The sequence below is a fragment of the Elephas maximus genome, chromosome 1 (genome assembly GCF_024166365.1).
Source record: "Elephas maximus indicus isolate mEleMax1 chromosome 1, mEleMax1 primary haplotype, whole genome shotgun sequence".
NCBI lineage: Eukaryota > Metazoa > Chordata > Mammalia > Proboscidea > Elephantidae > Elephas > Elephas maximus.
This window is the reverse complement of record NC_064819.1, coordinates 230806582-230828924: the sequence shown is the minus strand read 5'-3', so window position 1 is coordinate 230828924 and position 22343 is coordinate 230806582. Positions and strand designations below refer to the sequence as shown.

Genomic DNA, 22343 nt, shown 5'->3' with positions numbered 1-22343 from the left:
AGACTCAACCTTCCTCCCTAATGTACTGAGGGCGCCAAGGTGAACAAGATACACCTCCTGCCCCCAAGCAACTTACTGGCCAAGTAAATGACCAAAACTGATAGTGACAAGCACAGATTGATATCGTGATATCTTGTCTCCTAGGCCTGCTGTAACAGAAACCCACAGGTAGGTGACTTTAAAGAACAGGAATTTATTTTCTCACAGTTCTGGAGCCTAAAAATCCCCATCAGGAGTTCAGGTGTGTGGATTCTTTCTCTGTAGGTAGCCCTGGGTTTTCCGTGATTCCTTGTGACCTCCCAATTTTAACATGATGGAAACTCATTTGAAAAAAGTTTAAACCCTGAGAGGGCTGGATGAAGCACGTCTGCTGGCTGCCTTTGCCTGGCTCTTCCCACCACCTCCGTCTAGAGTGGCCTTATATAGAAACCCCTGCAGCAGTGACTGTGCCAGCTGCCCAGCCATCTCCAGGGAGAGAAACCTCCCGCCACTCCCAGAAGCCACAGCGTTTTCACAGGACTCCAATTTGGGGAACGGCTGGAGATCCTGAGGCCCTCACTGCCTCCTGGTGACAGCTCCCCGTTGGCTCCTCTTCATCTGCTGTCCCCAGGCACAACTGAACGGAGGGCCTCCGCTCCCCGCTGATGGTGACCGCAGGCCGTTCTCAGTGCCCTGCCAGGTCAGCTCATAGGGTGAAGCTTTGCTTCATCCAAGGGAGCAAAGGCAGTGCGAGAAAGACGAAGTCCTGATCTTTTCTCACCTAATCTTGGAAGTAATACCCCATCACTTTTGCTGTGTTCCATTCCTTAGAAGTGAATCACCAGGTTCATCCCACACTCTAGGGGTGGGGACTGTGCAGGGGCACAACCAGCAGGAGGAGGGGCTCACGGGGCTGTTTAGATGTGGCCCACCACAGTGGGTATTAGTATCCTAGAGCCACCATAACAAAGTACCACAAAGCAGGTAGCTTAAAACAGCAAAAAGTTACTCTCTCGCAGTTCTGGAGGCTAAAAGCCTGAATTCAGTGTGTCCAGGGCCATGTTCTCTCTGAAGGGTCTAGGGGAAGATCTCTTCTTATCTACCCCAGTTTCTGGTAGCCCTAGGCACTGCTTGGATTGCAGTTGCAGCCCAACTCCATCTTGGCTTATCTTCACATAGCTGTCTTCCCTCTGTCTCTCTCTGTGCCTCTTCTCTTTTAGCTAATTTGTTGGCATAGTATGTATTGGCATAGTATTCTCATATAATTTCAATGCTTTTTTTTAATGTGGATTAGAATTATCATCTGAGGTCTCTTGCTTTTCAGTCTGAAGAAATTCTTTTTGTATATCTTGTAAGGCAGGTCCGCTAGCAACAAATTCAGTGTTTGTTACCCTGGAATATCTTTATTATCCTGGAATGTCTTCTTTTCACCTTCATTTGTAAAAGATAGTTTTGCTGGATATAAGATCTTGGTTGAAAAGTTTTTTTTTCCCCCTCTTTCAGCATTTTGAATATGTCACCCATTTCCCTCTGGCCTCCATTGTTTCTGATGAGAAGTAATCTGTTAATCTTATGGGGGGGGGCCTTGTACGAGCTGACTTGTTTTTCTCTTGCTGCTTTTAAATTTTTCTCTTCATTTTTATTATGATGTGTCTGGGTGTGGACATCCTACTAGGAGTTTACAGAGCTTAGATATTGGATTAATGCCTTCCATCCAATTTGGGAAGTTTTCAGCCATAATTTCTTTGAATAGTTTTTCTGCTGCTTTCTCTCTCCTTTTGATCCTTCCATTAGGCATAAGTTGGTGTGCTAAATGCTGTCCCAGATTTCTGTCAGGCTCTGTTCATTTTTCTTCATTCTTTTTTCTCTGTGGTCTTCAGATTGTACAATCTCTACCATCTATCTTCAGGTATGCTGGTGTTTTCTTCAACTGTTCCATCTACTGTTGAGTCTCTCTAGTCAGTTTTTCACTTTGGTTATTGCACTTTGCAACTCCGGAATTTCTACTTGCAGATGATTGACAGACAGACAGATAGAATTTCTATCTCTTTACTGATATTCCATATTTCATGAGGCATTGTCATCATAGCCTCTTTTACTTCTGTTAAGTGTGGTTTCCTTTGGTCTTTTGAACATGTTTATAATGACTGCTTTGAAGTCTTTGTTAAATCTGACCTCTGAGTCCTCTACAGACAGTTTCTGTTATCTGTGTGTTTTTTTTTTTTTCCTGTGTATGAAATGTCCCATAATTCCTGAGTGTTGCCCTTTAAGTGTTCCTGGGTATCTTAAAGTTAATGAAATGTCTGGGTTATGAAATACAGTTGGCCATGTAGCTTCCACCCCACTATGGGTGTTATACTATGCCCCCATCTGGCCAAATTCAAGAAGGAAAAGCTTTACAAAGATTGTACAACCTCTGCAGGTGCCTCTCTATTTTGCCTACCCACCCCTTGCCCTGACCACTACATAACACTAGAAGAAAATTTTCTGAAAATCTTGTTGTCTAGATGACCAAACAGGGTTGAACAGACTAAAGTTTTCCACCAAGCTTCAAAGATCCCCTGTTACGTAAATTTGACACATTGGTGAGATTAGGTTACTGTCAGAGCAAGAGAAGCAAGAAATAGCAGAGAGATTTTAAAGCAAGTAGTTGGAGTAAGGGAGGAGGAGCCCTGGTGCTACTGTGTTAAGTGCTTGACTGCTAAAAAAAAGCTTGGTGGTTTGAACCTGCCAGCCACCCAGTAGGAGAAAAATATGGCAGTCTGCTTCCATAAAGATTTACAGCCTTGAAAACCCTATAGGGCAGTTCTATTTCGCTTTATAGGATCGCTATGAGTTGGAATCGACTGAGGGCAATGGGTTTGTTTTTTTTTTAAGTTGGAATAAGATAAACTTTGAGGACTAAGGTGTGCCTGACCCAAGCCATGGTGTTTTCAATCACCTCATATGCATGTGACAGCTGGACAATGAATAAGAGAGACCAAATAAGAATTGATGCCTTTGAATTAAGGTGTCAGCAAAGAATATTGAATATACCATGGACTTCCAGAAGAACAAACAAGTCTTGGAAGAAGTACAACCAGAATGCTCCTTAGAAGCGAGAATGGTGAGACTTCATCTCGCATACTTTGGGCATGTTCTCAGGAGGAACCAGTCCCTGGAGGACATCATGCTTGGTAGGATAGAGGGCCAACAAAGAAGAGGAAGACCGTCAATGGGATGGATTGACTCAGTGGCTGCAAGAATGGGCTCAAGTATAACAACGATTATGAGGATGGCACAGGGCACCTCATAAGCAGCTACCACCTGTCAGTGGAAGCTTGGGTGTTGCCATGACGCTGTACAGGTTTCAACAGATCTTCCAGACTAGGATGAACTAGGAAGAGAGGTCTGATGACCTACTTCTGAAACTCAGCCAGTGGAAACTCTATGGGTCACACCAGTCCTATCCTATTTTGCATGGGGTCACCATGAGCAGGGCAGAGGGGGAGCTGACATGATGACAGCTAACAACAACAACAACAAAGTTTGTCTTAATACAAGAACGTTCTCATAATAGGAGCTGCCTTAGTGGTCAGGCAGAGGGAACACCATTTGTGTGGATGATCTAAGAGGGAAGGACGTCAGCCAATGAGGCCAGAAGGCCCTTCGACCTTGAATATTCTAAGATCCTATGATCTCCCAAAATGAACTAGCTAGCCTAAGATCCAAATAATGCAGAGCGGGTGAGTTTTCATTTTTTATGAACAACAGACCCCCTGTTCAGCATGACTCATAACTCGGTGTTGTCGTCCATGCCCTAACCTCGGAAACCCTATTAAAGCCCCTTCTTTTGACCCTCCTTAAGTCACCATGGCATTGCTGGAACAGGCCCACAGCAGCCCAAGGTCAGGGAAAGAGAAAGCCAGAGTCTTAAGTGCAGAACTCTAAACACTGAGAACTGGGAGGCACACACCAGACCTCCACCAAATGAAAGACAGCTCGTGGGCAGAGGCGGGGGACGGTGCCACCTCTCTTGACAACCAGCACACACCTCCGTTCACATTCTGGTCGGCGCTCCAGAGAAGCAAGCGGGATGTCCACGTCCTGCCAGGGCCAGGCCAGGGTCAGAAGGTGGCCCGCCCCGCCACCCCTGCTGCTGACCAGCCTCCTGTCCCAGGGAGACCCCATGAGCTCATATCACCCAGACATCACACAGCCCTTCCCGCTCACAGTGGCCAACCCAGCAAGCAGAGAAGGTAAAAGATCTGGCTTGAGACTTGGATTTAATCTTTTTTTTTTTAATTTTTAAAATATTTATTGTGGTGAAATATATGTAACAAAACATTTCAACCATTTTCACGTGTACAAGTGAGCAATATAAATTATATCTGCCATGCTGTGCAGTTCTCACCACTAGCCATTTCCAAGCTGAAATGAAATCTTGATTCCCAACTGACTGTTCTGTTTTCTGGATCAAACAGCTAATTAGTCCCTGGGTGGTGCAAATGATTAACACACTCGGCTGCTAACTGAAAGGTTGGAGGTTTGAATCCACCCAGAGGCACCTTGGGAGAAAGGCCTGCAGATCGAATTCCAAAAGATCACAAAAACCTTATGGAGCAAAATTCTCCTCTGACACGTGGGGTTGTCGTGAGCCAGAATCAACTGATGGCAACCAGTGGTGGTGATGGACAGCTGACTAAGAAACACCCCGAATGTCCCTGAATTGGAGCCGCAGAGTTGTTAGTGCCCAGTAGAGTGAGTGGTCTTCCCAGAACTTGAAAATAATGGGAAAGAGAGCTCTCCGGGCATTTACATTAACATCAGCCCAGCGTGGATCAGGGTGGAGATACGTAGGTTTTCCTGAAATAGAAAAAGCCTCGCAGACTTTCACCTTGACTGTCACCTGGTGTCCTCTGATACGTCTAAGCGTCATCTGTCCCCTTGCGAGTGCCTGCTCAGGAAAGGGCAAATGGCAACGAGACACAAAAGCTGGTTTTCCTTTAAGCTTTTTGTTGAAGTATAATGTGCATAAGGTGCCCTGATGGAGCAACGGTTAAGCGCTCGGTTGCTAGTTGAAAGGTCGGCAGCTGGAACCCTCCAGTCCCTCTGCGAGAGAAAGACATGGAAATCTGCTTCTGTAAAGATTTCAGCCTTAGAAGCCCTATGGAGAGTTCTACTCTGTCCTATAGGGTCACTATGAGTTGGAACAGACTCAATGGCACACAACAGCAACGTAATATATATACAGAAAAGTACACCTATCATGTGTACAGCTTGATACATGTTCACAAACTGAATATACTTGTATAGCCAGCACCCAGATCAAGAAGCAGAATATTACCAGCACCCAGACAACCCTCTTCTGCTCCCTTCAGTCACTGCCCCATCAAGGAAACCACTATCTTGAATTCGAACAGCGTAGAGTCATTTTGTCTGTCCATATATTTTATAGAAATGGAATCAAACAGGATACACTTTTTGTGTCTGGATTCTTTTGCTTGACACTATGTGTGTGAGCCATCTTCATTGTTGTGTATAATTGTAAATTGCTTACCTGTATTCCAGTGTAATATCCCATTATGGAATAAGCCACATTTTATTTATGCATCCCACTGTAGATGAGTATTTGGCTAGTTGCCAGTTTAAGAGTTTTACAAATAGTGCTGCCGTATTTTAGCATGGAGAAGCCCTGGTGGCACAATGGTTAAGTGCTCAACTGCTAACTGAAAGATTGGTGGTTAGAACCTGGCAGCTGCTGCATGAGAAAGACCTGGTGATCTGCTCCTGTAAAGATTAACCAAAACCAAACTGTTGCCGTCGAGTCGATTCCGACTCATAGCGACCCTATAGGACTGAGTAGAACTGCCCCATAGAGTTTCCAAGGAGCGCCTCGTGGATTTGAACTGCCGACCTCTTGGTTAGCAGCCGTAGCACTTAACCACTACACCACCAGGGCTTTCCCTGTAAAGGTTAAAAAAAAAAAAAAAAACCATTGCCGTCGAGTCGATTCTGACTCATCATGACCCTACAGGACAGGGTAGAACTGCCCCATAGGATTTCCAAGGAGCACCTGGGGGATTCGAACTGCCAACCTTTTTGGTTAGCCGCTGTAGCTCTTAACCACTATGCTACCAGGGTTTCCCTGTAAAGATTACAACCTAGAAAATCCTATACGGCAGTTCTACTCTGTCACATAGTGTCACTATGAGCTGGCGTGAATTCAACAGCACACAACAAAAACATTCTAGTACATGCCTTTGGTGGACATGTATGCATTCTGTAGGGCATAGTCCTAAGAAAGGAACTGCTGGGCTGAAGGGTATGTGTATGTTTGACTTTGGTAATACCGCCAAACAGCTTTCTACGCTGAGCATTCCATGTCCTGTCGGTACATGTCTGTCTTCTTCATTTGTGCCATTTGGTGGGGGTATATAGGAGATTCAAAGAGTTTTGTTGTAGACTTCAGGGAAAGTTCTTCCTCTTCCTTTAGCAAGCCACAGAAAGCCAGTCAGTTCTCATGAATGTGAATGAGAAGCAGTAGCCCAAATGGCAACTAGCCGCCAATTGCTACCATGTTATAAAGAAAGAGCGTGGTCCTTGGTGACATCATCATCAAGCTGCTGGATCGGCCAACTCCATCCATTGCCTTATTACGTTGGTTTGTGTTCACTTTTCTGTTCTTTTGTCTGAAAGCATCTTTAGTGTTGTCTTCAAAGCCACTTCTGCTGTTGTCACTTGAGCCTCACAACATCCTTGAGAAGATGAGAGTTACAGGTTAATTTTTCTGGTGTAGAAACTGACCACCAGTGAAATTCAGTGATTCCCCAAAGCCGGGAGCAGTTAGTGAAAGGCAGAGCTGGGACTAGAACACAGATTCTCAGAGCCCTCGCCTGCTGCTCTTCCACCCAAGCCGGCTGGCTCTCCCCTTCCTTGCAGGCAGTACAATGGTCATCTCTCATTTTGTGAAAATGCCTGTGAGTCCTCTGATCACATAGCTGCCACCTCTCAGTGATACCAGATGACGTAGCTGGTGTCCTGCCCAGGATGCCACCTAGGGGACCGGAGAGCTGTCTTCTGAAAATTGAGCTTTAACAGCTGTGTTCTCTGCTTCGCTCTGTTACGAGGAAGCTGTCAACCACGTGAGGCGAATCCCCAGGTTCTCCTGGGAAAGAAGGGCTGCTGCATTGTTAGTCATAAATCACTAATGAGCAAACCAAGATGGTGAGAAGTGCAGGAGGAGAAACGATAGTAGCAAGTCCACATTCTCGCGAGACATGCAGGAGCTGTACCTATCAGTCCCAGCTTGAAACTCAGGAGTACTTCACCTAGCTTTGTAATGGTGCAACCAACTGACACAAAAATTCAATAGGGCAGTCGGAGACAGTTCAGTAACCAAAATCATCTCGCTGTACAACAGTGTATTTGATTCAGCCTAACTGCTCTGTGTACACCAAATACTAGGCTATGGAAAACAAGCATGCTATGCTTTATATGATATGTATCCACGTGCTATGGGAAGCATGCTGCCATTGACTTGCTCTCATGGGAGGTGGCCAAATTTATTGTCATCCCGCCTAACCATGATGAAAGTGTCACCAGGATCCAACTCAACTTATGAAGTTGTTCCTGGAGGTAGACAAACAGCTAGTGTCACTTTCTGTGCTTAAAACCCTCCACTGGCTTTGCATTGCGATTCTAATGAAATTCAAATTCCTAATTTTTTTTTTTTAAGCCTAGCCTTCAAGGCTCTACAAGACCTGGCCCGGCCTCTCTCTTGTCACTGTCCTCCCACCACCCTGGTCTTCTGTCTGGCCTGTTTTTATGGCCTCAGGGACTTCGCACTTGCCATTCATTTTCTGGAACTCCTCTCAGCTCATTGCTCAGTGAGCGTCTCATTCTTCAGTTGTCAGTCAAATGCCCCCTCCTTCAAGAACCTTCTCCAGTTGTCAGTCAAATGCCCTCTCCTTCAAGAACCTTCTCTGACCACCCTCTCTGATGTAGCACCCCCATCACTCTTTATCGTATCGCTTGCTTATTGCCGCCACAGAGATCACGACCATTTGTAATCACTTGTTCATTATCTGCCAGCCCCAGGAGAGCCAGGACGCTGTCTGTCTTGCCCCAGCGCCTAGAACAACAGCAGGAACTCAGGAGGTGCTCAACAGCTATTAGCTGACTAAATGAGTGAATGAATAAAGGATGACCTAGTTGTGGATTACCCAGTGGTGGCTTTGTTCTCTGCCACCTGCACAGAGACCATTTCATTATTCACCAGCTCATTTGCCTAAGAATATTCCCAGGAAAATGGAATATATAGAGATGGACCAGTTACAGTGGGGGGAGATTAGTGGGAAAGGCAGTTGGAGCACAGATCAAAAATAACCTCTAAAATGCTCGTGGGTTCTTTTCCCATGTTGCCAGTCTCCCAGGAGCCTGCATGAGACAGAAGGAACTTCGAGACTCACCTAGGGGGCTACACCAGTCGATCTTGGGATTGCATTAAAAGGGGCAGGGCTTTTCCAATTACAGTTCAGTAATCACGACCATTGTCATAAATATATTGCTGATTAGCCTCTGGGAAGCCAATGGGCTCTTGGAAAGATTTCAGGATAAGTGATGATATATGCTCTTTCTGACCATTAGCACAGGGCAGGTAGCACAAAAGCGATCCCCCCTTTAAAGCCAACCAGGCAATACATCTGCAGTCCTTAAGCACAAGAGTAAGTAAATCCCTATCAGAATCCTAGTCTTACAGAGAGGAGTCCCTGTGTGGTGCAAATGGCTAAGTGTTTGACTACTAGCCAAAAGGTTGGCAGCTCAAACCTACCCAAGAGCACCTCGCAACACAGGCCTGGTGAGATACGCTTCCGAGAGGTCACAGCCTTGAAAGCCCTATGCACACATGGGGTGGCCATGGGGTGGAATCCACTCCGGGGCAACTAACAACATACTCACAGAGGGCTTCTGGCTCAAACGCCCCTGTTTACAGATGGGAAGGCTTCGGGTGGAGAGTGAGCAGAGCAGGTAACTCTCTCAGGGTCACACGGCTGCTTCATAACAGTATCAGTCTAGGTCCCATGTAATAAAATCAGCCAAGATTCCATGTAAGCGAATCAGTCTAGGTCCCAGAGGCCCCAACTCCTAATAGAGGCCTTTCACAGCTCCAATACCTCAGGTAAGACCAGCCAACAGCAATGGAAATGCTTTCCCAACAGACTAGCAGAGCACAGAGAAGGGGTCTCCTCTCCGCCAGCTCTCACTTGGCCTCAGAAGAGGAAGTCGGAAATGAAACAAACCACCCCAAACCAACAGCTCCTTGGGGGTTTAAATACATGGCTTCTCATTGCACCACCCCCGTGGTGCTGCTCGAGAGGGTGGGATCGCCTTCCCAAACCAGGGCTCAGCCAGGCCGGAGCAAAGACCACGGGAGCGGGAGGCTAAGCCGAGGCAGATGGGGAATCCGGAGGAGAGACGGTGGAAAGGGAGGAGCAAAGCGGGGGCAAAAGCCCCTGGGTTCCGTTTTCACGTTCTGGGGAAGGAAAACCGCTCTTCACCCCGCTAACCGGACTCGCCCTTGACCCCGGCGGCTAGTCCCCCTCCATCCTTGCCGGGGGCCCGGGGACGGGCGGGGTGGGAAACCAGCAGCATCCCCACTGCCTCCACCGAGCTCACCCCGGCAGCACCCCCACCGCCCCCATCGCGTGCACCCCAGCAGTGCCCCCACCACCCCCACCGGGCGCAACCCGGCAGCGCCCCCACCGCGCCCCCACCGCGCGCACCCCGGCTGCCTCCACCGCGCCCCCATCGCCCCCATCGCGCGCACCCCGGCAGCGCCCCCACTGCCCCCGTTGCCCCCACCGCGCACACCCGGGCAGCGCCCCCACGGCCCCCACCGCCCCCGCCGGCTGCCACCGCACCTGTAGTAGCGGTCATCCTTGAAGGGCGTGAGGTCCTCGCGCAGCTCGCGGTACGCCTCCTGCAGCCGCCGGCACAGGTGCTTGAGCTCGCCGCAGACCCGGGGCTCGAAGGCCGGGTCTTCGGCGTCCATGCCGCGCAGCCCCCGGAGCCCGGCCCGCTCCCTCCTCCAGCCCGTTGTCCTTTGTATTTCTGCGTCGCCCCCTCTCTTCCTGGCTCCCGGGATTGGGGGCCGCCGGCGCACGGGGCGGGCCGAGGAGCGGGGAGGAGCAGGGGGAGGGGGCGCCGGAGGGAGGGCTCGGGGCACCGCCCAGGGGGCCTGGGCCAGGGGTCCGGGCCCTGCTCCCCGCCCAGGGAGAGCCACGCCCACCAGCCACCGCCCTGGGAAGGGAGGGGGAAGAAGTGCAGCGCAAGGTCGTCTGCCGCCCAGAACAAAATGGAAATGTCGCCTTCGCTAGTGCCCGCACTGGGGAAGAAAAGGAAATGGAGGTGACAGCAGAAAGGAAAATGGGGCTGGGGAGCGGCTGAGAGCCCTTTCTTGGTAGCGGCTGAGAGCCCTTTCTTGGTAATGGACCCCCGATTGCGTTCAGCACCACGGACAGCTTCCGTGGATGACTTCAAGCTTCTTTGGCTTCCACTTGGCCTAATGCAAAACCATTTTAAACGAACCCTGTTACAGGTATGTCATGATTAATATTACTTTTAACGATAAAAGAGTGTCCAAGTGAGATGACTTCCCCCACAGAATGAGAGAATATGTACTATAGCCACTAAAAAAAAGTCTGACCAAGAGAGTTTCTCACACTCTACAAAGCTCAACACTAGTGTGTAAAAGGAAAACTCACACGTTAACACGTCTCCCACGGGATTACTTATCCAAAGAGCGGTGTGATCTCCTCTTGCGAATTTTTCCAATAAAAGTGGAGAAACAGATGGTGTTGGTGTGTTCCCACCAGGACCGCTTTCTATGCTAGGTTGCTCTTGCATGCACTGGGGGGACCTTTCAGAAATCCAGATTTGGGGAACCCAGCATACACAACTGAATCTAAATTATGGAATAGGGGTGTCATGAATCTGTATTTTCCACCATTCCCCAGTTGTGTCTGAGGATTACTCAAGGTCAGAGAAGCTCAGAATTCCCATGTTTGCAGCTACCTTCACCCGTGCTCTAACTTCATCTGGGTCCCTGGGAGTTGGAACCAACTCGAGGGCACCTAACAACAACAACACAGACTCCCCTGTACTTACTGGTTTATTTGTTGATTATATTTTAAAGGGCATTGTTCCTTCTGAGAACATAAGAGACTTTGCAAAGAACCATCAAATAAAAAAACAAAAAACAACTGTCCAGATCATTTTCATCCTCTGAGAGGGCAAAATAAAGGAAGGTCATAAGAAAACCTAGCTAAGAAGTGAGATGGGAAGGGCAATGAATAGGGCTGGTAAAACATGTTACCGCTGAGTCACAAAGAGTCAGACAATTCTTTCCCTGCTCTTCCCAAGAAATCACATGATAAGTCTCTTATTTCCCTGGCTCTTAACTGCAATACTCCCTGGATGCATTATTAATTGTTTTATTACCCACTTCTGAACACGTTCTGTGTGATGGGTGCTGTGCTAAGCACTTGACAGCATTTTCTTACTCAGAATTCTCAGCAATTTTATGAGGAAGGTACTGTTATCTCCATTTTACAGATGAGGTTATTGGAGGTTAGAGGGATTGAGGGTCTGCGCATGATGCCAGTGGCAGTGAGTGGATTTGAACCTAGATGTGTCTCATTTCAGAAAACACCCATGTTAGGGATTGAGTCGTGTTCCCAAACAATATGTTATAAATCCTAACTCCTATACTTGTGGTTATTATCCCATTTGGGAATGAGTTTTCTTTATTATGTTAATGAGACAGTATTAGTGTAGGGTATATTTTAAGTCAACCTCTTTTGAGATATAAAACAGATTAACCAAGCACATGAACAGCAGAGATGAGGGAAGAGAGATGCCAAGCCATGTGAAGATTGCTCAGGAGCAGAAGCTCAAAAGGGACAAGGACCTTCCTCCAGCACTGACAGGGACAGACAGACTTTCCCTAGAGCTGGCGCCCTGAATTCAGACTTCCACATTCCTAACCATAAGAAAATAAGTTTCTGTTGTTAAAGTCACCCATTTGTGATACCTTTGTTATATAGCAGCACTCAATATACAGTGCAATCTCTACTGACCAGCCCATTGAAGACCACTTGTATTTGGAGATGGAGGCACTGTAGCCCACTGAGAAGTTGCTCTGTTTCCCTGATTTCATGTACCATCACAACACCCACTGAAGATACACCCTATATTTAAGTACACGTGAGGCTAAAACTTTTAGAGCTTTGTTATGGTTGTAGGAGGTAGTAACAATCATGTGTATACATTCATTTCTTCAGATATGAGTGAAGAGGAAGACTCATGTCCTCCTGCCTGCCAATCGCAGGCCAGTGCCTCCCAGGGACCAAGCCTGATGGGAAGCTAGAGGTGAAGGAAGCCGGACAATCCCCAGATGTCAGCCTCCTGGGGCCCAGAACTGGATAGAGCAGGCCAAACCATGGATCTGGGGAGGGGGACAAGGAGAAAATGACCAGCATGCCCTACTCACCGAATTTTCCTCTGGTGTTCAATGAAGCCGTGAAGTTCACTGCTTGATGGTAGACAGCCTGCCTCCCCCCGGACCCCACCACTGCCCCTGCCAAGCCCCAGGAGCAGCTTCAAGGAGAAGAAAGAGAGAGAAGGCATATGAAGCAGATGGACATGAGGGTCCTAGTTTTCCCACTCTAGGTTTCAGCTCAGAGGGAGTGTGCTAGATAAGCCAGAGCAGCAGTGAGCAGGCAGGGATCACTACTGACCCCTTTCATTGATTGGAAGACAAGGCTGACAAGTCATGACACAGAACACTAGAAGGTGAACATTGTGAAGACTGAGGAAATTGAAGCCCAGCAGGATTAAGTGGCTGGTACACAATAACAAAGTTGACAGCAGATCAGAGAGTAAATCAGTCCTCTTGAGTCCTGGTGCAGTCATTAATATATTATTCATACCCCATATTTTTCTAAAAAGGATTCAAGGCAGGTCTAATCTCTTAAGCTTTCACAGTCTTTATCACCATCCCTAGACACTTCTGCAAATATAGCGCAAAGTCACAATTTTCCCCAAAGTTTCTTCCCTACAGTAAAAAAAGTCCCCCCTTATTTGTGATTTCTCTTCCCGTGGTTCCAGTTACCCGTGGTCAACCTCGATCCGCAGTGCTGTGTTCAAGTAACCCTTATTTGACTTAATAGTGGCCCCAAAGCCCAAGAGCAGTGATGCTGGCGTTTGGATATGCCAAAGAGAAGCTGTAAAATGCTTCTATTTTATTATTCGTTATTGTTATTAATCTCTTACTGTGCCTAACTTATAAATTAAACTTTATCATAGGTATGTATGTATAGGGAAAAACATGGTATGTATAGGGTTCAGGTTTGGCATTATTTGCGGTTTCAGATATCCACTGGAAACCCTGGTGGTGTAGTGGTTAAGTGCTACGGCTGCTAACCAAAGGGTTGGCAGTTTGAATCTGCCAGGCACTCCTTGGAAACTCTATGGGGCAGTTCTACTCTGTCCTGTAGGATCGCTATGAGTCAGAATTGACTCGATGGCACTGGGTTTTTGTTTTGTTTTATATCCACGGCGGGGGGGGGGGGTCTTGGAACATATTCCTCATAGATAAAGGGGGTCTACTGTATTTATTTTAACATAATTTCAGGCACAAGCAATGTAAAATGGCACCATGTGTCTTTTAATGAAATTGAGTGGTACTTTATAATGACTTAGCCATGTCCAGGAAACTAGACATAGTCATGCTTTGTAGCAGGAATCCATGATGGACAAGAAGATGGTGAAGGAGTGGCCTGCACCAGTTCCACCCTCAGGAAGCTGGTGGGGAGGGTTGCCTTGGGGCAGGAAAGTGGTCCTGAGATAATATTCCACTCACTGAAAGCATACAAAGTAGATAGAGGATAATCTTCATCAAGCTATTCAGTCTGTATGCTGAGCTAATAATCTGAGAAGCTGGAATATAGGAAGAAGAATGGGGCATCAGGATTGGAGGAAGACTCATGTGTTATGCAGATGACACAAGCTTCCTTGCTGAAAGTAAAGAGGACTTGAAACACTTACTGATGAAGATCGAAGACCACAGCCTTCAGTATGGATTACCCCTCAACATAAAGAAAACAAAAATCCTTACAACTGGACCAATAAGCAACATCATGATAAAAGATTGAAGTTGTCAAGGATTTCATTTTACTTGGATCCACAATCAACACCCATGGAAACAGCAGTCAAGAAATCAAGTGACACATTGCACTGGGCAAATCTGCTGCAAAAGACCTCTTTGAAGTGTTGCAAAGCAAAGACTTCACCGTGAAAACTAAGATGCGCCTGACCCAAGCCATGGTGTTTTCAATCATCTCATATGTACGTGAAAGCTGGGCAATGGATAAGGAAGACTGAAGGTGAATTGACGCCTTTGAATTGTGGTGTTGGTGAAGAATACTGAATATACCATGGACTGCCAAAGGAATGAACAAATCTGTCTTGGAAGAAGCACGGCCAGAATGCTCCTTAGAAGCGAGGATGGCAGGACTTCGTCTCAAGTACTTTGGACGTGTTATCAGGAGGGATCAGTCCCTGGAGAAGTACATCATTCTTGGTAAAGTAGAAGGTGAGCAAAAAAGAGGAAGACCCCCAATGAGATGGATTGACACAGTGATGGCAACAATGGGCTCAAGCATAACAAAGATTGTGAGGATGGCCCAGGATCGGGCAGTGTTTCGTTCTGTTGTACAAAGGGTCACTCTGAGTCAGAACCGACTCAACAGCACCTAACAACAACAACAAAGCTATACCATTATTAACCCAAAACCTTTACTGGCTGTTTGTAAATAGCATTTTTTGCAAGATCTAGAAACGATAAAAATGTCCTTCCCCTGAAGGTTCATTTAAGTGTGAACTAATCCATCTGTCCTTAGAGAGCCAAGGCTCAGAGGGACTTGATTCATCGACACCAATAGCTGGGACGTTGTTCGGCAGGACCAGAACGCTCTGATTTCATCAATTTTGTCAAACGAGGCTCTGGGCTCAGAACTGAGTCATGTAAAACACTGCGCTCGTCTGCAGATTCATGGTTTACTCATCATTTTCTCATCAGCATCGCCAACCCTCTAATGCCACATCTCCTGTGAAATGCCATGGCACACATCAGAATCCACAGGTGGTGGCATCCCTAACATTTGACAATGGATGAATATTGACTTTTTAATGGAGTATTGAGACACAAGTAGGGCACTGTAATTTTACTTTAATCTTAAAAAATATTAAGTGCCCATTATGTCCCAGACAATATTACCAGAAACCAGGACCAGAGTCCCTTGGTGGTGCAAACAGCGAACACACTCTGCTGCTTACTGAAAGGCTGGAGATTCACCACCTAATGGCGCCTCAGAAAAACGACCTGGTAATCTACTTCTGAAAATCAACCATTGAAAACCCTGTGGATCACAGTTCTATGCTAACACACATGGGGTCATTATGAGTCAGGATCCACTCCATGGCAACTGGTTCTGGTCCCCATTACATTCCAGACAATACTGTTGTTGCTGTTAGGTGCCATCAAGTTGGTTCCTACTCATAGTGACCCCACGTACAATAGAACTAAACACTGCCTGGTCATGTGCCATCCTCACAATCATTGCTATGTTTGAGCCCATTGTTGCAGCCACTGTGTCAATCTGTCTCGTTGAGGGTCTTCCTCTTTTTCACTCACCCTCGACTTTACCAAGCATGATATCCTTCTTCAGAGACTGTTCCCTCCTCTTAACAGGTCCAAAGTACATGAGATGAAGTCTCACCGCCCTTACTTCTAAGGAGCATTCTGGCTGTACTTCTTCCAAGACAGATTTGTTCATTCTTCTGGCAGTCCATCGCATATATTCAGTATTCTTTGCCAACACCGTAATCCAAAGAGATCAATTCTTCTTCAGTCTTCCTTATCCATTATCCAGCTTTGGCATGCATAGGAGGTGCCTGGTCCCCACAATACTAGGTACTGGAAATTCCAAATTGAGTGACAATCATTTCCTGAACCCCAGGGATTCATAGTCTGGTGGGGGGAGATACACGTGTAAACAGGTCCAAACGACGTGATTAAGTCTGCAACAGAAGTAAGTCCAGGGCATGTGGCTCTAGGAAGACCTCATAGAGGAGGTGGTACCTGTGTGGAGAAACAACCAGCCCAGAGCTCACTGAGTGGACAGGGAGGGGGAGACGCAGGGGGGGCAGGATGCACAAATGGAGCTCATGGTGTGATGTCTTCAAGAACCAGTAATAAGGCGAAGTCAGCACAAATGGACTAAAGAAGAGCTAAGAAGTTTCCTGAACACAGCCAATCACTTTGAGGGACAGAGTAGCTGGGGTAGGGGTCTGAAGACCATGGTTTCGAGGGACATCTAGGTCAACTGGCATAACAAAGTTTATCAAGAAAATGTTCTCCATCCCACTTTGGTGAGTGGTGTCTGGGGTCTTAAAAGCTTGCAAGCAGCCATCTAAGATGCATCAATTTTTTTTGGTTCCAACCCACCTGGAGCAAAGGAGAATGAAGAAAACCAAAGACACAAGGAAAATATTAGCCTAAGAGACAAAAGATCCACTGGAGGATATATGGAAGGTAGAATTTAGAAGCCTGGAATATGGGGTGGACACATCTTAGATGGTTGCAATGACCTGGCTTGGGTGACTGATGATGCAGTGCCCATTGTTGGCAATGAGGTGACTTTGGCTTTGGCTTTGGCTGCACCTTTGAGGGTCAGGAGGAGTGTTTCTGAGCCTGGATCTTCTTGCTGAGATCCACCCTCAGGCAGTAGGGTCTGGGTGCTGGTCTCACTGTCTGTCTCGGGGAGGCAGGGATCTACACCTTTGGTAGACTCCATCTATTTGTCTAATTTTCTTTATGATACTTAGTATGATTGGGCTGATGACAGATGGAGAGATGAGTTCCTTGTTCCTGTTCTTGTAACTTCCAGGACTGTAGAGCTGTCCATTTCCTCTTTGGGTTGGCAGTACTCCTGGGTACTGGAGGGTGTAGGGTCGGCACGCTGCCAGTGGAGCTTGGCCCTCTGTGGCTCACGCCTGTCTCACCCTGTTTAGCCCCCAGGCTGTGACCACAGGGCCTTAGTGAAACACATCGTGTCTCCGGAGCCACTGAAGGAGCAGTCTTGGCTTGTCTATTCATCAAATGTCCCCACAGGCCACAAGCAGTTGGACGATGAGTGTGATGTCAGGGCCCCGCAGCACAGGGCATTTGGAGTTTGTGTCTTGCTTCCATCTCCACCATTTCTTCTCTCCACCGTGTGTGTTCCTCAGACCGTATTTAAAAATCCTGTTTTTCTTCTTTCTTCACTATTGTTTTCCTTCTTTTTTGTCTAATGATTTTGAATATCTTGGCTTTTGAACCAATGTGGTTTGGCTTTTCTGTTGTTAGTTGCCCTCGAGTCAGCTCCAACTCATGTACAAGAGAACGAAACATTGCCTGGTCCTACACCGTCTTCATGATTGTTGGCAGGTCTGAGTCCATTGTTGCAGCTGTTGTGTGTTTTGGGGGCCTCCCTACCTAGGGGCTCATCTTCCAGAACATGCCATGCAATTTCTGTTGTGATCTATGGGGTTTTCATCGCTGATTTTCAGGGCAGGTCTCCAGGCCTTTCTTCCTTGTCTATTTTAGTCTAGAAGCTCTGCTGAAACCTGTCCCGCACAGTATTTGAAATACCGATGGCATCATTTCCAGCATCATAGCAACATGCAAGCCATCCCAGAATGACAAAGTGACAGATGGATGGTGGCTGGCTTTTATAGTATTCCTAACTAAATCTTCGTGGTCATCAAATCACACTGTGTCTGGTGCTTCAGCTCCTGTCTGCTTGCGCCTTCCCAGCCCCGGCTCAATGATATTCTACACGCACAGAAAGCTAAAAAGCCGACTTTCCGCCAAGTGACAGGTGACTCATAAGGCCGTGCTCAGATCAATACCTCACGACGAATTAGGTTGAACCATGTGGAATTGCCAATATTTAGTCATTTTGACCCTCAAAGATGACAATTTCATACACGTCCACCTAATAGAAGTGGTTGGTTTCTGACGATCAACTCTGTTTACAATACGTATTGCACACGCGTCGCCAGGCACCGATGACTCCACCACAGGAAAGAAGACTCGGGAAAAGATGTGTGTTTCCTTTCTCCTAGTCACACACATCAGCTCGCTGATGAATGTGCATGACAGCTCTGCTGGCACCGACACGTCAGAACTTAATTCCAGATACGCACTCTCTTTTCATTACGCGTCCACACTCACTCTGTCCTGGTAGATGGATGGGGGTCAGTTCATCCCTAGAGGGTACTAGGTATATGTTAACCACAGCGTCTGTGTTTAGGCTCACCTGCCTCCTTGGTGCTTTACTGTCACGTTCATAAAGTCCTACCTATGGGATTTAGCACTGACCACTCATTTAATTTAGACTAGTCAGTGCACAAAGCCCTGGTGCTGCAGTGGTTAAGAGCTCAGGCTGCTAACCAAAAGGCTGGCAGTTCGAATCCACCTCCTTGGAAACCCTATGGGGCAGTTCTACTCTGTCCTACAGGATCGCTATGGGTCAGAACTGAGTCAACAGCAACGGGTTTGGTTAGGTTAGTCAGCACACAGCTACCTAATGTGACGCTGGTATTCTAAACAAGAATACCTGTTACCCTGTGGTTTTTGTTTCTGGTGCAATAAAAACTGGGTTTCTAGGTTATTGCTAGAAAACTATCTGCAGCATTATCACTTAACAGTTCCAAACCCCGCCCCACCCCACCCCCGCCTTGGCTTTTATTATGAATTTATCAAGGTTATCTGATTATATAATGTCACTAAGCATTTTTGCTACCCAGAAATGTGTATTATCTAATTATTTCACAGAAACATAAACTTTACCTATGAGTCAATTTCCCCTAAAGAAAGGGCAAAGGAGAAATAAATCTGCCTTTTGTTTCATTTATTCAACAAGTATTTACCAGGACTTATAGGCCTGGCACTTTCTAATTGCTGGGAACTGTTCTGGGAGGTGATATTTGGGCTTCTAAAGTGGTTATGCCCTTTTTACTTAATTAAGTGGCACTTGACTTGGATTGAGACACCCCTCCCCCCCAGTGGTGCCCTAGACCATCCTGAGAGCCCCAGACAGGATTCTTCAAAATAGGTGGGTCTCTCTTCCCTGGGTGGTGCAAATAGTTAACATGCTTGGCTGCTAACTGAAATGCTGGAGGTTCAAGTCCACCCAGAGGCACTTTGGAAGAAATGCCTGGCAATCTACTTCCAAAAAAATCAGTCGTTGAAAACCCTACGGAGCGCAGTTCTACTCTGACACACAAGGGGTCACCACGAGTCGGAATCGACTCCACGGCGACCGGATTATAACTGACATCTGCTGCCAACTCCTGCCACAGTGGGGGATTTGTTTAGGCATCCCTGAAGTTCTGTCGGTTTTTGCTGTCCCCATATTTCAGGCTATTTTATAACACTTTATATTACGGAAATTTATACTTAGAAACTAGAGACTGTTATCAATGAAAAAAGTAGAGACTAATGCACTGAACTCCCCCTCCCACACACCCACCACCCACCACCCACCACCCACCACCCACCACCCACCACCCAGCTTCAGGTTTCATCTGGCGCTCTGGTTTACAACGCTGGAACATTGTAAAGCAAATCGCAACTCTAACACCTCACTCAAAGGCTTTAGTACGTTTCTCTAATAGATAAGGTCTTAGAATATATAAACAAAAGAAGTTGAGGCTATTCTGTTTGGTGCCTACCTGGGGAGGATTGCCTGTCTTCTGAGCTGAATCTCCCTCGTTTTCAGGTTCTCCTTTGGGAAGTTTGCCCCCTCTGTGGTGTAGTACTTCCTGGCAGAACCCAGCTGGGGTGTATGAAGCAGCCGCTCTGGTCCCTGCACCCATGGGAGCTCAGTGTTTGTGAGAACCACCTACCCTCGGAATCTTCTGGAAGAGCCATTGGGAAGTGAAGTTTGCACAACAGCCAGCAAGCCTATGGTGTGTGATTGGCAAGGTTCCAAAGCCTTGATGTCCTCCTTGTTCCTTTCCGGCTCTGCGGAGCACCTGACAGAGGCCGTGCAGGGCCCTTGGCACTTCTGGAGAACGGAGACCTATGGTGAGAGTCCTGATGCCAAATATTACCTTTAGGCAAATCCAGGCCTACGGCCAAGCTTTCTCATTGGCACTGGGGTTTTGCTGACAGTGACACTGCTTGTGATGCGCGGCTTCTCAGGTGGGTCTGAGAAACCCTATTTCCCATGGAGATTGTGTGTGTGCTGAGCACCTGCCGTGTGTGTGCTTCTGGAGAGAGAGCTGAGTGTTACACACCTACCAGCACATCACGGCATCCAACCCTTAGCTGACAGCATTCTTCTTACAGAATGAAGGAGGCAAGGACCAAACCACAGAGACCCCTGAGTCAGCAGGGGTAGAGATTATCATATTTATCCAGCAGCAAGGACACCAAGAGGAGCCCTGGTGGCACAGCAGTTAAGCTCTTGGCTACTAACCAAAAGGTCGGTGGTTCAAGCCCACCAGCCGCTCCGCAGGATAAAGATGTGGCAATCTGCTTCTGAAAAGATTTACAGCCTTGGAAACCCTATGGGGGCAGTTCTCCTCTGTCCTACAGGGTCGCTATGAGTTGGAATCGACTCAACGGCAACGGTTTTTTTTTTTTTTTAAGGGCACCACAAAACAAACAAAAAATCCCCAAACAAAACAAACCTGTGCCCTGAAGTTATTTCCAACTCATTACCATGAGTCCCCGTGTAACACGAGACCTTATGTGTTACAGAAAACTGCTCCACAGGGTTTTCTTGGTTGTTACCTTTATGGAAACAGGTTGCTAGACCTTTCTTCCATGGTGCTGCAGGGTGGCTTTGAACAGCCAACCTTTAGTGCTTAGCTGTTCGTATCACCCACGGAGGGCCCTAGCAAGGATATGGGCAGGCTGAATCATTAAAATGAGATCCAGAGATGGCAGGGTTCTGATAGATTTGCCATTTCCACTTTATGTTTAGGAGTTCACCCAAGATGCTTGCAGGCTATGTGGCTGGGCCAACAGACAGCTGCCTGCTCCAGTGATTACTTCAAAAGCTAAACAATGAATAATGAAGATCAAAGAACTATTGATGCATTTGAATGACAGTGCTGACGAAGAATATTGACTATACCATGGACTGCCAGAAGAATGAACAAATGTGTCTTGGAAGAAGTATAACCAGAATGCTCCTTAGAAGCGAGGATGGCAAGACTTCGTCTCGCATACTCTGGACACGTTATTGGAAGGGATCAGTCCCTGGAGAAGACGTCACACTTGGTAAAGTAGAGGGTTAGTTGCAAAGAGGAAGACCATCAACAGGATGGACTGAGCCAACAATGGACTCAAACGCAGCAACGATTGTGAGGATACCACAGGACCAGGCAGTGTTTAGTTCTGCTGTATGTAGGGTTGCAATGAGTCAGAACCGACTCAATGGCACCTAACTACAACAATGAATTCTTGAGGACACATGGGCTCTAACATGCATGTGGTGCTCAGCAGTTACAAAGATCTTTACACCAGCACCCTCTCTGCCCAGTGGGATTCAGAATCCATTTTCTTCCTGTCTAGCAATGGGAAAGTTCTTATTTACACATTTCAAAAACAGGCTGCCCTGCTAGGGCTGAGCTCTCTTTCCCTGACCTCATTTCTGTCGGTGAAGAAAACCGCCGGACAGAATCTGCAACAGAAAGTGCAGAGCTTTCAAGAACTCAACATGAGCACTGCGGACTGTGCGTGTGCTCCTTGGGGTAAACCAAGGCAAGAAAGTGAAAATGGGGTTTGTGATAAAATGTTACCGTAACTAGAATGTGATCCACAGAGAATTTCATAATTACTTTTCTCATGTTACTTCTAGTGGCTCCTAAAAGGTTTTTTCCCCTTACAACTTTTTCTGGGAGTGCTCCATTTAAGCATGCCCTTTCCATTTTTTCAAGGTCAAATGAGAAACTGGGGAAGAAGCACGTTTCCTGAACAGCACTTGTAGCTTCTGGTGTTTACAATTATGGTCGTGTAATCACAGGATATTCTTATTAGATAATAGGAGCCCTGGTGGCCCAGAGGTTTAAGAGCTCAGGCTGCTAACCAAGAGGTCTGCAGTTCACCAGCCTTTCCTTGGAAACCCTATGGGCAGTTTTTACCCTGTCTTACAGAGTCACTATGAGCTGCTGTTAAGTTGACTCCAATTCATGGCAACTTTACGTACAAAAGAAGGAAAGGTTGCCTGGTCCTGTGTCATCCTCATAACAGCTAGGATGTTCGA

At 46.9% G+C, this 22343-nt stretch overlaps 1 protein-coding gene across 1 annotated transcript in view; it reads right to left on the bottom strand.

The window, feature by feature from the left end:
• TMEM181 (transmembrane protein 181) overlaps positions 1–10050 on the bottom strand; it is a 67622-nt gene extending 57572 nt beyond the window's left edge. Inside the window, exon 1 of the mRNA XM_049904766.1 lies at positions 9882–10050. Coding sequence (XP_049760723.1) covers positions 9882–10012 — 131 coding nt within the window. The 5' untranslated portion in view covers positions 10013–10050. The remainder of the gene's footprint in view (positions 1–9881) is intronic.
• Positions 10051–22343: the final 12293 nt, after the last annotated feature.